Genomic DNA, 14,749 nt, shown 5'->3' with positions numbered 1-14,749 from the left:
GGTGGTGAGCAATTGCATTGTGCATCACTTATTTTGTATATTCTTTTTTCGTTATTATTATTATTTTCCCTTCCTTTTCCGTCCTATTAAACTGTCTTTACCTCAACCCACAAATTTTACTCTTTTTTTTTCCTGATTCTCTCCCCCATCCCTCTGGGGGGGAGGGCAGTGAGCGAACGGCTGTGTGGTGCTTAGCTGCCTGCCGGGTTAAACCACAACAGAAAGTTAACTTTATCCCAGCCAGATCCAGTACCTCTTACCATCAAATTCAGGTCAAAAAAGTTCACTATTCCAAAACTAGAAAACCAAAGAGTTCAGGTCGTGACACAATAAAATCCACTATCCTACGTTTATGTGACTTAGAACAAAATCCCATCTGCTTGAGAATGTCTGTTGTTGTCTGTTGAATGATCTTTCTAGACATTAGCAGGGGAAAGGAAAAACTATCAAGTAATCATTTGAAAACAAGAAGGAACTTGTATAAGTCTTTTAAATGCAAATGTAAACACGTAGCTGTAAAAACTTAAAAATCGTGAATTCAAACAGTCTATATGAGCACATTGTACTTTAATCTTTAAATTCTTTTTTTTTTCCTCTACCCAAGGTCTGCTTGCATTATAACAAAGGTGATGGACCTTATGGATCTTGTACCTATAAAAAGATCTGCACCAAACTGCATGTTTGCCAGTACTTTTTGCAGGGACAGTGCAGATTTGGCAGCAGCTGCAAGCGATCCCATGACTTATTAAAGTCAGAATGTTATGAGAAACTGGAGAGACAGGGAATGAGCTCAAACATTATTGAGAAACTACCCTCCATTTATAGGAATATGCATGACATAAAAAATGGCAACAGGAGCATGTATGACACAGAAGATGCCAAGTCTTCACCATGCAAAGGTAAATGATGCCATCTTTCGAAAACATCAGAAGAAGAGTCACTCTAGTGAATGTAACATTCTCATAGAAGTCATTAAGAAAAACAAAACTGAATTCACATTTTGATGTGTCTTTTAGGAGGGACCTTGCAACTATCTCATTGACAGAGGTTTGTGTCTTGAAAAGTGAAGTGGATTTCAAGGCATTATGGGTTCCTGAGAAATGAAGTGCTTGTTGTTCATAAAATCTTAAATTTGGGGTTAGAAAAGCATAACAGGAACTGGAAATAGGGAGATCTATAATTTTTTTTTCTTGGTAAAAAAACAAAAATAAGGGTAGAGAACTGTTTAAGAATAGGGGTGGTGTTTACTTGTGTGATTATAAGCTATTTTATCCATTTTTTTTCTTTAATGTAGCAATTGTCTAGCATGAGAATTCATAGACAGCAGTATCCTAGTTACTTCTCAGAGTTGTAATATTTTGTTTGTTCTTTTCTTTTGAAGTTCCTTAGAATTGTAAGTGTCCTGGTTTTGGCTGGGATAGAGTTAATTTTCTTCCTAGTAGCTGATACAGTGCTGTGGTTTGGATTTAGGATGAGAATAATGTTGATAACGCACCGATGTTTTAGTTGTTGCTAAGCAGTGCGTACACCAGCCAGCTGGCCCAAACTGGCCAAAGGGATATTCCATACCATGTGACGTCATGCTCAGTACATAAACTGGGGGGAGTTGGCCGGGGGGGACCACTGCTCGGGGACTGGCTGGGCATCAGTCGGCAGGTGGTGAGCAATTGCATTGTCATCACTTATTTGGTATATTCTTTTATCATTATTATTATTTTCCCTTCCTTTTCTGTCCTATTAAACTGTCTTTACCTCAACCCACAAATTTTACTCTCTTTTTTCCTGTTTCTCTCCCCCATCCCACTGTGGGGGAGCGGGGAGTGAGCAATGGCGAACGGCTGTGTGGTGTTTAGCTGCCTGCCGGGTTAAACCACAACAGTAAGTTAAGTACAATTTAACAGGAAAGAAAAGGATAACAGAATGGAAAATCCAAGTGTGTGTGTTTGTCGTGGTTTAACCTCAGTCGGCAACTGAGCACCACACAGCTGCTCACTCACTCCCCGCACCACCCCCCCCCCCCCCCCGGTGCGATGGGGGAGAGAATTGGAAGAGTAGAAGTGAGAAAAACTCGTGGGTTGAGATAAAAACAGTTTAATAATTGAAATAAAATAATAATAATAATGTAATAATAATACACAAAGCAAGTGATGCACAGTACAATTGCTCACCACCCACCGACCGATGCCCAGCCAGTCCCCGAGCAGCGGCCCCCCCGGCCAGCTTCCCCCAGTTTCTGTACTGAGCATGACATCATATGGTATGGAATGTCCCTTTGGCCAGTTTGGCTGTGCCCCCTCCCAGCTTCTTGTGCACCTGCAGCCTTCTCAGTCGGTAGAGCATGGAAAACTAAAAAGTCCTTGACTAGTGTAAGCATTACCTAGCAACAACTAAAAGGTCGGTGTGTTATCAACATTGTTCTCCTCCTAAATCCAAAACACAGCACTGTACCAGCTACTAGGAAGGAAATTAACTCTATCCCTGCCGAAACCAGGACAGTGTTCATCTCTGCTATTCTCCCTGCAGTTCCTTCTTTCCTTCTTTGTTTCCTGAGGTGTGCTTTAATTTACAGACATATCAAATTTTGAGACTTCAGATTTTATAGCTGCCAGTGTGAACAGCTATGTGGAATGCACGGTTCACTTAAGTCCATCTAGAAATGTAAAGGCATTGGATTCTATTCTTATTTTGCAGTGATAGCTAAAAACTGTATCTGAGGAATTTAGCAGTTATAGGAAAGTGAAGTTCAGAAAGGCTGGATAAAGGGGTAGGACTTTTGAATACATAAGGCTATCAAAGACTTCAGTGTCTTTCTGGAGCTGAATGCAGTTATGTAGTTAGAAAAACTGTTTTCAGGCATCTTCCCTACCCATAGGTGCACTTTTAAGGGGCTTGTTGAAACCTGAAATTAATGAGGCTTATAATTCTCCCATCTAGAGAGAAAACACAGCTCTAGCCAACAGTCCTCAACTACAAATGATGATGATGAATTGGAACAGATCTGTTTATATCATCTGTACAGAAGTTGTGGCTTTAAAGGTAGGTTGTGCCTGTAGGAAGTCCAGTCGATTTTCCTTTTCTCATAAAGAGGAAGTGATAGACATCTTCCACAGAAAGGCGAAGCTTCAGAGCTTACGCTTATCTTTATAGTTAAATCTCATTGTAATCTTGAGTGTTGGTAGGAAAGCGTCTGGCCTACCTGGCATAGCAAACAAAGGAGCTGTTTTGGTTTACTCTGAAATGTATATCAGCCTGTGTTGGAGATTGGCTGCTCCACCTGTGTTAACCTAAGGGATTGCTGAATGATAGGAGTCCTATTTCCAAGTAGCTACAAAAGATACTCTGAATTCTACATTCTTCCATGTTTCTTCTAGCACTCTTCTGTTCCATCTGACTGAGCTGTCTCCCTTTCAAAATGTTCCAACTTGTCCAGGAAAAAGGCTGCTGTGCCATCTTTCTTGTTGGGGTGTCCTTTTGTCATCCTTTTCCTTCTTGATGCTCTTGACCTGTAGTAGTTCCCTGATGTACTGCACACCTTCTCATATAAACTGTGTGGTGCAGTCCTCTTGACTTTCCCTGTAGTTAAGTTGCCTGTTGTTCTACTATGAAAGCTAGCCTCAAGTTTATGCATATGTGTACTGGTGATGTGATCTTCACTCCTTTTGAGGTGTGACTGCATGCTGACTCTTGAATTATTTCCGAGTAACACTTGTGATACCTGGGCCACTGCTACCAGTACTATTGTTACTGGTGAGGCCTGGACCGTTAGAGACTTCTTGAAGTCTCTAAATGAGCTACCTCCTATTCTAAAACTTAGCACTGTTTTTTTCCTTAGTAATACCATTTTGGGACTAAGTGCTTAAGCATAGATATTCGAGTCTACACTCTTATTCTATATACAAAATAATAGCCTTGTGTGAGCTTGTGATCTTGATTCATTGTAAATTTTTGTCTCTGAAACTGAGAAGACAGACCAGTCCTTCACCACTGAGCTCCTGCTAGCAATTTTGATGCACAAAGAGAATCTAGTAGGTACAGAAACTGAACTTCTGCCTAAGCTCAAAAATTAAGTTTTGCTTGCTCATGCTGAAAACTTCTGAACTATTGCTTGTAATGATTCCATAGGTGAACACTTTCCATAGCTATGCGTTTGATAGTTTCACCAGCTAGTTGTACAGCCCTGAAATGTTGGAGTGTTTCCTCATAGCCTGTAAAAATAATGTATCTCTTTTATAGACAAGTGTATCAGAACTCATTTTCACTTGCCATATAGATGGCAGATCTCTGATGGTAATACCTGGAAGGACTTGAAGAATATGGAAGAAATAGAAAAAGTGTATTGTGACCCCAATAACACCAGGTACAAACTCTTATAAACTTTAATAATGTTTGGAGTTCTCTGTGTTGGACTAGGCCCTTAGTGGCTATAAATTGCTATGATTCTATTGCAGTTATTACATAAGTAGCTTTGTTTGGTATTCTTCTACTGACCTCACTTTGATGATCCGCTGTCGCTGGAGGTCTGATCCATTGTGACTTACTTATGCCTGGAGTCTGTATAGGACCCTCTGGGTTACTGTACTGGGTTTGGCTGGGCTGGAGTTAACTTTCTTCGTAGCAGCCCATATAGTGCTGTGTTCTGGATTTGTGACTAAATGATAATGCACCGGTGTTTTAGGTGTTGCTGAGCAGTGCTTGCCCAGAGCCAAGGCTTTCTCTTTTTCCCACTCTGTCCTGCTCCTCCGCAGTAGGTAGGCTGGGGGTGGGCAAGGGGTTGGGAGAGGATCAGCTGGCACAGCTGACCTGAACTGACCAAAAAGGATCTCCCATACCATGTAACATCATGCTCAGCAATAAAACCTGGGGCAGAGGAGGAAGAGGGTTGGGTTTTTGGTTTCCAAGGTGGCTGCTGTTTGGAGGCTGGCTGGGCATTAGACTGCCTGTGGGAGGTGGTGAGCGATTTGCTTTGCTTTGCTTTACTTATTTATTTGTCTATTTACACACACACAGAGCCCTTCTTCATCTATTGAACTGCCTCTACATTGACCCACAACTTTTCTCGCTTTTGCTCTTCCTATTTTCTGCCTTCTGTCTTGCAGAGGAGAGGAGTAGGAGTGAGCGAGCAGCTGTGTGTGTACTTGGTTGCTGGCCAGGGTCAATCCACCACAGTTATTTTATGTGACTGACCCATAGACTCTAGTATTCTTTGCTGTGAAAAAAATTATAAATACTTCCTACTGCTGCTACCATAGGAAGTCTTAATTCTCACTAAGAATGGCTGGAAAACTGCAGAGAATGGTGATTTTATCACAAGTACTTGTGGGAATCTGTCTTTGGTTAGAGCTTGTCAATACACAGCTTGACCCCATTCTCTTTCACCTTTGAGATGGAGGATGGAAAGACAGCATGAGATTTGCCCCTCCCGCCCCCTTTTCCCCCAGTCCATATTGTGGAACTGGTAGAATACCTTGCGTACCTGGAGAGAGAGATACTCTTGGGTGCAGAGAACCATTAAGAATATGGAAATACCTTTAAGAGTTTGGAATTGGTTATGTAGCAGGAAGAGGGTATTGGAAGGGGCTCATACCAGTATGCTGTGTCCCATGCTGGAGAATTTACCTAGCCCTCTTATGTTACGTTAGAGGCTCTTTGAAGCCGTGCTTAAGTTATGAGAGTGTTCTGATTAGAATATAATTGGTTAGCAAGAAGGCAGTGTACATGTTCCACTGTTTCTGTTCATCTCATGTAACTCACTAATTTATGAGTTGATAATGGTTACTGTGCATGGAACCAATGTGAGATGTAATACTGTAATGCAAAATAGTACAAACACAAGACAGAGCTGGGATTATTGTGGAAACTGTAGGTTTGTGTTCTGCTTTTGAGTGATGTTGACTTAATTTGCAAATTTGTGGTGGGTTTCTGAACATATGTGTAAAGCTTCACAAACAGTTCTGATTTTTTTTCTCCCTTTTTTTATAGATTTAATAATGGTGTTACTGAAAGTGGCTCTGTCTTGTCATGTATCTGTTTTCTGAATATGCGCTGCGGGTTTGCAAAGGTTAGACGTCTTTCTACAGCCTCCTCTGTGACCAAACCCCCTCACTTCATTCTTACAACAGAATGGATCTGGTACTGGAAAGATGAATACGGCCAGTGGCAGGAGTATGGAAAAAAAGTAAGTGTGGAGAAATGGGGAGACTCTCAACTCTGTTAAAAGTGCACAACTACTGAAAAGTACACAGTGTTTATATCCTTCCCCTCTTTTGTCTGTCTCCCTCCCTCCCTCCCTCTCACTCATACTGTACAAATGGACTTTAGAGGCCTAATGGAATCTTTCCCCTGCAAATTTGATTGGTTCAGGTAGGGGAGTGCTTACTGGTGAGTCACAAATACTATTGACAGATAATTCTTCAGCGAGTCGTGTCAGATAGGATCACATTAATACATTCTTTTCATTGCTCCTGACTAAAACTTCCTTTTCTGAGGTTCCAGAAGTATTCTGTGCATCTTTGCTAAGGTCTAGTTGGTGAATGTGTGGTCTCAGTAGTAGTGTTCACCGCATGCACTTTGCAGTGTAAGTTTAGGCTTCATAATACTGCTTGGTTTGTTTTAGGGACAGTTTCAACTGCTTAAATACATGGCTTTTGCCTGAAAGCCGCTTATCATGCACAAAGGCTGATACATACTGCAGCCACCACACCATTTGACAGTTGCTGGTTTTTAAACTTGCTTGTATATAACAGACCAGGAGAATCTTTTTTCTCTGGTTTTGTCTTGACAGGATGGTGATCATGCAGCTGCCACTGTCTCCAGCGATGACCTGGAGAAAGCTTACATAGCCAAAGGTTCTCCAAAGCTGAACTTCAAAGCTGGAAGACATGAATATGAACTCAATTTTGGAGGTAGGTTCTATTTGCTTTGGTTTTTTGTTTTGTCCCTCCCTCCCTCCCAGGTCTTTTGTGGTTTTAAACTACATTACTACAGAAGATAGGAGAGAGAAATTTGAACTTTGAACTGCAATGCTTACAGAGACAGAGCTTCTATCAAAGTTCTTGGGATAAGAGCTGTTCACACAAGCAAAGTGGCATTCCTATTCTTCCAAACCTTTTATTTTTGAGAAGTTCTTGTGCTAGGTTTCAAAATGTCTGCCAGCAAGTCCGAGTGTGACATTGCCATTGATGCTAGCACCAACACAAACGGTGAGAAACTTCTGGGAGACTTGGCAAGCCAGCTTCTTGTCTGCTTTAATCACTGGCTTGCAGAAAAATGAATGCTTGAGCAAGGTGTAGGGTCCAGACAATCCTTAGGATTGCAAGATTTATGTAGCTATTTTCTTTTCATAGCTCTGCCTGTCTGGAAAGGCTGAGGAAATACCTTGACTATGTCAAAGTAGGAAGATGTGTTTCCCAAGAGTTCAGGAAATTTAAGCCACTTGTGATGGCACTGTCCTCTCTGAGCTGTTGCCTTTCCAGGTATCCTTTTCAAAAATCATGGAGAACAGCAGTGGTGGGAATCAGCCTGCCTAGACTGTCATTTTGGTGTAGTTGCCTTTGATCCAACTCTCCATTACTATCTTATTCTGCATGGAAAAAAAAAAACAAGGAGAAAGGGCATGTGATATGTTGTTTGTGATTCAATTGAAAGCAATGCTGTAATCTTCTCTATAGAGTGGGGAAACTTGTCTGGCTTAGAAGGGAAAATTGCACAGTAAATCAATCCCTTTTCTAAGGTTTGGGCTTTTTTAGTAACTTAGGCAAACATACTCAATGTAGGCATCTCGCAAAACTTAGTTTCTAGGCTTGGTGGTGCCAAGAGGGTGGGTGGGTGGGTTGGTTTGTTTGTTTTCTTCCTGTGTATCTCTCTCTGAAGATGAGGCCTCATTCTCCTGGCTGCTACTGACTCTTAGTTACTGGTATGATGTGGCAGTAGCTACAGAGGTTCCAAGATCCAGAAAGAATGCCTCTAAAATTCAGGTTGCTGTGACTTGTTTCTGTTGGTGGTCAGTAAAAATGAATGGCCTGTGATAGCCGTTAGGTTGTGTTTATAGGGTTTGAAATCTACAACTACATGTAGGAAAACAGTTATCTTGATTGCAGATTGAGAAGGAGGGGATGCAATCCATGGAGCAAAAGTAGAGACTTATTTTTACAATGATCTTTTTCGGTTGTGTGGCTGATGGAACAATGAAGGGAAAATAGCTGCCAGTGTCTATCATTCCTTCTAAAGTTAAGAGCAAAACTGAAACTGAAATCATTCTTGGTGATTTATACAGATAGACTGTGGGTTCCACATCCTTCTCCGACTTCCCTTTGTGTAGCAATAAAAAAAGCTCACTGCCTTTTTGTCAACATTTTTGACAAAACAACTTAGTAGCAAGTTTTGCTGCAGTGTGAAGGCTTTCTAAAACATCTTTCTGATTGTTCGTTTTTTTTGTCCCCAGCCATGATTCAGAAAAATCTTCGCTACACAACAGAGAGAGAGATTTGCAGAAGACCTAAATTTGTCTCTCAGACAGAGGTAGAAAAGACAAGAGCAAGGTAAACTGCAACTGCTCATTCGGAGGTGATGGATTTAGTGCATTGTGAATGCGGTGTCTTCCAAGGGTGTAAATAAGGTGAAGGAGTAGCTGTTAAGGCAATTGTAAAAGAAATTGAGAGGGGAAGGGACATACCTTTCCTACAACAATGTCTAGCCAGGGCAGTATTGCAGCCTGACCAACAGTTTTCAAGCAACTGAGGAGCCTTGGGGGTGAAGGAAGTTTGGGCTTGGCCACAGAAAGCGTGGAAGCATAGAAAATAATTCAACATGTAGCAATGTTGTTAGGGAGATATCTTATTAGAGCAGCTGATACAGATGGAAGCAATAACATTTATGCATACTAGCCCTTTCTGACATCTGAGATCAGTAATTTTCAAAGCCAAGTACAAGTTTAGAAACAATTCTTTTGAGAACAGCCAGACAATCTGAGAGGAAAGTAGTAGCTGTTACAGGTGGAGCAAAAGCTGGGAGTCTGCAAGGGGAGTTTTATGTAGTTGCATGTAACAGCCAACTTTTTTTACGCATTCCCTTGCAGCACACAGTGCTTGCTTAAACAACACAGGAAAGAGCAGCTAAACACACTAATTAAAATTGGGGTGGAAGCAGAGGGGAGGACTGTATCTATCCTGTTTCTGTCATATTGATACGATATGATACTGGATGCATTTTTATTTATCTAGCCCAGTGTAGCAGAGCTTTTATGTATACATTCAACTCTGCAACTAAGAGAACTACTTTCATGTTTAGTTCAGTGTATATCTAATTTTTTTTCTCATTTGGCATCTTGCTTCCTGCCATAAGTCTTGACATGATGATTTAGAACAAATATTTTCATGTACTGAACTGAAAAGACAATTTTGAAATGTTTCTGAATATGTTCAGTTGCCTATATTCTCCCTAAATTTGGCAAAAATGTTTAGTATCATATATACATAAAATGTAGGGATTTGTTTTGTTTTAATTACCTATTTGTAATGTCTTGTAATGTACAGGGGCTTTAAACATACAGAACAGTTTAAGGGCATTCCAGCTCACTGGGACAAATCTGCCCTGCCTGATCTGGGATTCAAGGTTTGGAGCTTTTTGTTTTTTCTCTCCATCAGTTTTGTCACATACAGGTTTGTTACATCTCAAGTTCAGTGTTTCTTGTGCGTTTGTAGATGACCATTTCTTCTGTAACGTAATGCAGAGGTGTTGGTAAATTCAAGCCTGATAATCACACTGGGCAGACCCAGTGGTGAAACTAGACCTAAATTTAAACTAACAAATGGTGGCAGTATAACCATGGCAACATTGACTTTCACTGCTACTATTTATCCCTTTCCTTGGCAAATTTGCCTGAAGCTTATGCTGTATTAGCTAGACTGTTACTGGTGCCCAAGATACGTAGCTTTGAAGTCCAGCATGTGCTGAAGCATCAGAGATAAATCATGCCTCTAAACTTCAGGGTAGCCATTCCCTGAGCTGTGTATAAGTAGGCTGTTGTAAGTCTGTGGAGCATTGCAGAAATCGGCAGAGTTCAGGCTGGGATCGTTTATCAAAATGTACTATAACTCCAGTGGAGTGAACTTGTTTACCTTTGTAACACACCCAGTTAATATCTGCATGGTTTACCTTTGACATCCTGCCTGCCTCCACCACCATGTCTGTCAACTCTAGTAACTATACCTACAGAAAAGATCTTCTTTTATGAAGCTTGAAAATTACAAACTTGCAAAATGCAAATCCTCAAGAAATTCTCAATAAAAAATAGGGAAGGCTAATGTTGACATTCTTGATGTTCCTAGGGAAAACATGCAAGTAGAAAACTTTGCTTGCTTTCAGGACTGTCATGTAAGAAACTGATTTTTGGCAGTGTGTCCCTACTCTTCCCTAAAATGGTTGATTGAATAAAGCCTTTTCAATTTATTTAAAAACATAACAGGCAGTGCAGTTTGTGTTCACTGGCTGTAGGGAGTATAAACTATAAAGATTTAAAAAGCATGGGTGTAGACGTACTCTTTGATTTGCTGCAACATAAATTCTTCGTTCTTTTTTTATTTATGTGCTCATTTCTTCTATGTATTTAGGTACCGTTTGATATATACATGCAAATGTAGCTCGGCCCAAATATTAAAAGGGGCTGGGTGGCTGCATAAAAGCGTGCAGCTCCTTTAATCTCCTGTGAGAGAGCAACCTGGATGTCTTAAACCCCAGGAGTTAATTTTCCCTAGGCAAGAGCTCACTTTTACAGAGCAGGGATCTCTAATCTGCCTTTTTTCCAAGAGTACTTTTGCTGCTCTACCTCTGCTTCACAGAAAAGACTTTAAAGGTCTGAGCAGTGCACTAGGTAGGGTGGCTTTGTTATGATTTGGTAAAAGATGAGAGTAGCTTTTTAATCTTTTCCTTATAGCTGATCGAGCTTGACAGTTCTTCCGAAGAATACAAGAAAGTCAAGGTGGACTTTCAACGCACAATGCCCAAAACAATTATTAAAAGGATTCATAGAGTTCAGAACCCATCTCTCTGGGAACTGTATCAATGGTATGTGTAAAATACTGCTCTTGTATGTGTGCATGAAGTTTGTTGTTTCTGCAGTTAGCTGTCTGCTAAAGATAGACACACGCATTCCTGAAACGCAGCTGCATTTAAGAATCTGCTTCCACTCCCCAGCTGAAATACCTAGCCAGGATCAACATGTAGATAAAGACGTACCGAGAAAACCAAAACTCAGTCAAGACATACAGCTTAGAATAGTCAGATGAGCGCTGTGGGAGGAATCCTTGCTCCTGAGTAAGTGGTTCTGACTTCTGCCAGGCCTGTGTCCAGGACAGCTGCCTTCCACTGAAGCCTTGAACTGGTAATCAGTCACATCTGGCACAAACGCTTGTTTGTAGCTGGTCAAAACTGAAACAGCCTTCAAAACTAAATGCAAAACTCACTGATGGAAAGCCTTAATATGAACTCCTGTATTTAGAAAAAAAATAATGGTAAGATTCCTCCCGCTCTCCCAATAGGCAGTGAATGAAACAAAACATTTTTATTATTAAATATCTGGAGGCATTTATGTATAATGAAAGCATGTTTGTACGGAGCTAGACAGCAAAATACCCTGTATGCCCGAAGTTTAGACATTAATGTCAGGACTTTCAGAACGTACTCTTTGCGTAAAATTGTCTGAGTGCTAGTACGGCTGGAAACTGGGTACAGCCACTGTGGAACTGCAAACATACTGCTTCTTATTTCAGGCAGAAGGAACAAATGCAGAAGACCAATCGTGGAAAGGCTGTGGATGAGCGATTTTTATTTCATGGGACCAGTAAAAAATACATTGATGCCATCTGTCAGCAAAACTTTGACTGGAGGATCTGTGGCCTTCACGGGACAGTCTACGGCAAAGGTAGTTTTTCAGCTCTTTTATTAACCCTAAACTTGCTAGAAAATTCTCAGTAGTTACTGCAGAGATGTGAAGTTAAAAAGAGGGCACTCGGCCAATCTAGGACTTACCTCTGTAATTATGTGGACAACATAGCTGACTTTGGCAATGATCATTTGGAGCTAAGGCATACTAAAAGGCCTTGGCCTTTATGTTCTACTCTGTCCTTGTAAGAGAAGAGACAAGCTTAGGAGAGGCCAGTTCTAGGGATGGTTTCTCCTAGAGTCCAGGCTTACTTCTGTTCCAATTTCTCCAAGCTCCTATAGGAAGGCAACGTGGCATTATTTGTTTTTTTTTTTTCCAGGAATGTAAATGCCATCCTGCTTGCGGGCTTTTTGCCTTGTTAGCAAATTATATTCCTTTACATTGTGCTGTGTACAGGAAAGGACCGACATACCAAGTGAAATAGCCAAGACACAGGCTGACTGACTGACTACCCACCCATATCCGCTTGAATACTTTGTAACTCTCAGAAATAGAATCATAGAGTCATAGAATAGTTTGGGTTGGAAGGGACCTCTAAAGATCATCTAGTCCACCCCCCCTTGTCATGGGCAGGGACATCTTCAACTAGATCAGGTTGCTCAGAGCCCCGTCCAACCTGACCTTGAATGTTTCCAGGGATGGGGCAGCCACCACCTCTCTGGGCAACCTGTGCCAGTGCTTCACCACCCTCAGCGTAAAAAATTTCTTCCTTATAGCTAGTCTAAATCTACCCCCTTTAGTTTAAAGCCATTCCCCCTTGTCCTGTCGCAACAGGTCCTGCTAAAGAGGTTGCCACCATCTTTTTTGTAAGTCCCCTTTAAGTACTGATAGGCTGCAAGGTGGTCTCCCCGAAGCCTTCTCTTCTCTAGGCTGAACAACCCCAACTCTCTCAGCCTTTCTTCAGAGGAGAGGTGTTCTATCTTCCTGATCATTTTCATGGCCCTCCTCTGGATCCGCTCCAACAGGTCCGTTTCTTTCTGCTGAGGGCTCCAGAGCTGGACGCAGTCCTCCAGGTGGGGTCTCACCAGAGCGGAGTAGAGGGGCAGAATGCCCTCCCTCGACCTGCTGGCCACGCTTCTTTTGATGCAGCCCAGGATACGATTGGCCTTCTGGGCTGTGAGCGCACATTGCTGGCTCATGTCCAGCTTTTCATCCACCAGCACCCCCAAGTCCTTCTCGGCAGGGCTGCTCTCAATCCCTGCATCCCCCAGCCTGTATTGATACTGGGGGTTGCCCCGACCCAGCTGCAGGACCTTGCACTTGGCCTTGTTAAACCTCATGAGGTTCACACAGGCCCACTTCTCGAGTTTGTCCAGGTCCCTCTGGATGGCATCCCATCCCTCTGGCGTGTCGACCGCACCACTCAGCTTGGTGTCATCTGCAAACTTGCTGAGGGTGCACTCGATCCCACTGTCTGTGTCATTGATGAAGATATTAAACAGTACCAGTCCCAATACGGACCCCTGCGGGACGCCACTTGTTCTAATGAACATTACTAGCCTCTGTCAGGAGAGGGACTTGAGTGAGATTGGGGAAGGTGGACACCTAGGGTCAGGAGGAAATCTTTTTAAGGAATATGATAACATTTAAAACATTACTTGTGTGGCTTTTTAATATGTGTGCTGTGAAAAATAAAAGTGTAGGTAATACATAGTAGTCATTTTCACTAAAAAGGATGTACAGGACAAGTGAAGGCTTTGGAAAGGCCGTTCATGAACTGCTTAATGGATTTGTTTATGAATTCGCTTTCACACTGTATCACTTCCTTCCCTGCAATTTTGGTGTCTTACCAACTCTGTCTTGGTGTCTCTTCTGCAGGAAGCTATTTTGCAAGGGATGCATCTTATTCTGACAACTACTGCAGGGAAGACTCATACACCAAGACCATGTTTCTGGCACGGGTGCTGGTGGGGGAGTTCACTCTTGGTAGTTCTTCTTATGTTCGACCTCCCTTGAAGGACAACCAAAACTTCTACGACAGTTGTGTGAATAGCTCTTCAAACCCTTCTATCTTTGTCATCTTTGAGAAGCAGCAGATTTATCCAGAGTATCTCATAGAATACATTCACTAGGCATTGGCAAAAATGCTATAGCAGCAAAACCTGTCATCATTATGTTTAGCTGGTATAAACATTTTTTTTTTAGTATTGGCTTAAGAGAGAAAAAGTGATTTTTAGAAGTTGTGTAATTGGGTAGGTGAGTGTTCAGAAGCATTTATTCTCTATCCTTTCTGTGCAATAGAAAACAAGGGGTAAAAAGACACAAGTGATGTCTTAGAATTCTTAAAATCCTGTGTCTGTCTCCTATTCTTTAACAGGTATCATGTTTCCCTGCATTACTAGAGACTTTTATAAATTTATTAGATGAATTCACTGACGGTTTTAACATGAGGATTGGCTATGACTGCCAAGTTTAAACAATATATAGTTATAATTGTTTCAGGATAGATCTTTACACATGCTCGTTCGTCAGAGGCTGTCTCCTTCTACCTGTTTATCTTTTAACTCAAAATTTGATAAAACCTGCTTTTTTTAATAATCTGTCTCCTGTGACAGTAGACATTCAAGTGTTTGCAAATGAGACTGTACAATCTCTGTCTCTGTGCTCAACTCATTGCATAAATTCTTAGCAGCACTGGTTTTTGTCCCTACTTAATCTTCACCAACAAAGCCTCAAAAATTAAACTTCGTTGTTGAAAAGGAACAGAGACTTATTTTCACTTGTTAATTTTCTCATTTAAAAGAAGTACCAAAGACACGAAGCAAGGGTTGCCTGGTGCTGTGCTACTCAGTTGACTTACTGTATCAAATA

At 41.5% G+C, this 14,749-nt stretch overlaps 1 protein-coding gene across 1 annotated transcript in view; it reads left to right on the top strand.

The window, feature by feature from the left end:
• The window catches only part of PARP12 (poly (ADP-ribose) polymerase family, member 12), a 24,957-nt gene extending 10,869 nt beyond the window's left edge, over positions 1-14,088 (top strand). Inside the window, exons 3-12 of the mRNA XM_009333050.1 lie at positions 605-899; positions 2,935-3,036; positions 4,234-4,357; positions 5,980-6,175; positions 6,782-6,902; positions 8,441-8,537; positions 9,531-9,609; positions 10,931-11,061; positions 11,766-11,917; positions 13,757-14,088. Of these exons, the coding sequence (XP_009331325.1) occupies positions 605-899; positions 2,935-3,036; positions 4,234-4,357; positions 5,980-6,175; positions 6,782-6,902; positions 8,441-8,537; positions 9,531-9,609; positions 10,931-11,061; positions 11,766-11,917; positions 13,757-14,010 (1,551 nt within the window). The 3' untranslated portion in view covers positions 14,011-14,088. The remainder of the gene's footprint in view (positions 1-604; positions 900-2,934; positions 3,037-4,233; positions 4,358-5,979; positions 6,176-6,781; positions 6,903-8,440; positions 8,538-9,530; positions 9,610-10,930; positions 11,062-11,765; positions 11,918-13,756) is intronic.
• The last annotated feature ends 661 nt before the right edge of the window (positions 14,089-14,749 follow it).

Source organism: Pygoscelis adeliae, unplaced genomic scaffold, assembly GCF_000699105.1.
Source record: "Pygoscelis adeliae isolate BGI_AS28 unplaced genomic scaffold, ASM69910v1 Scaffold38, whole genome shotgun sequence".
NCBI lineage: Eukaryota > Metazoa > Chordata > Aves > Sphenisciformes > Spheniscidae > Pygoscelis > Pygoscelis adeliae.
Note: the sequence above shows the minus strand (reverse complement) of the source record. Positions and strands in the feature narration are given on the sequence as shown.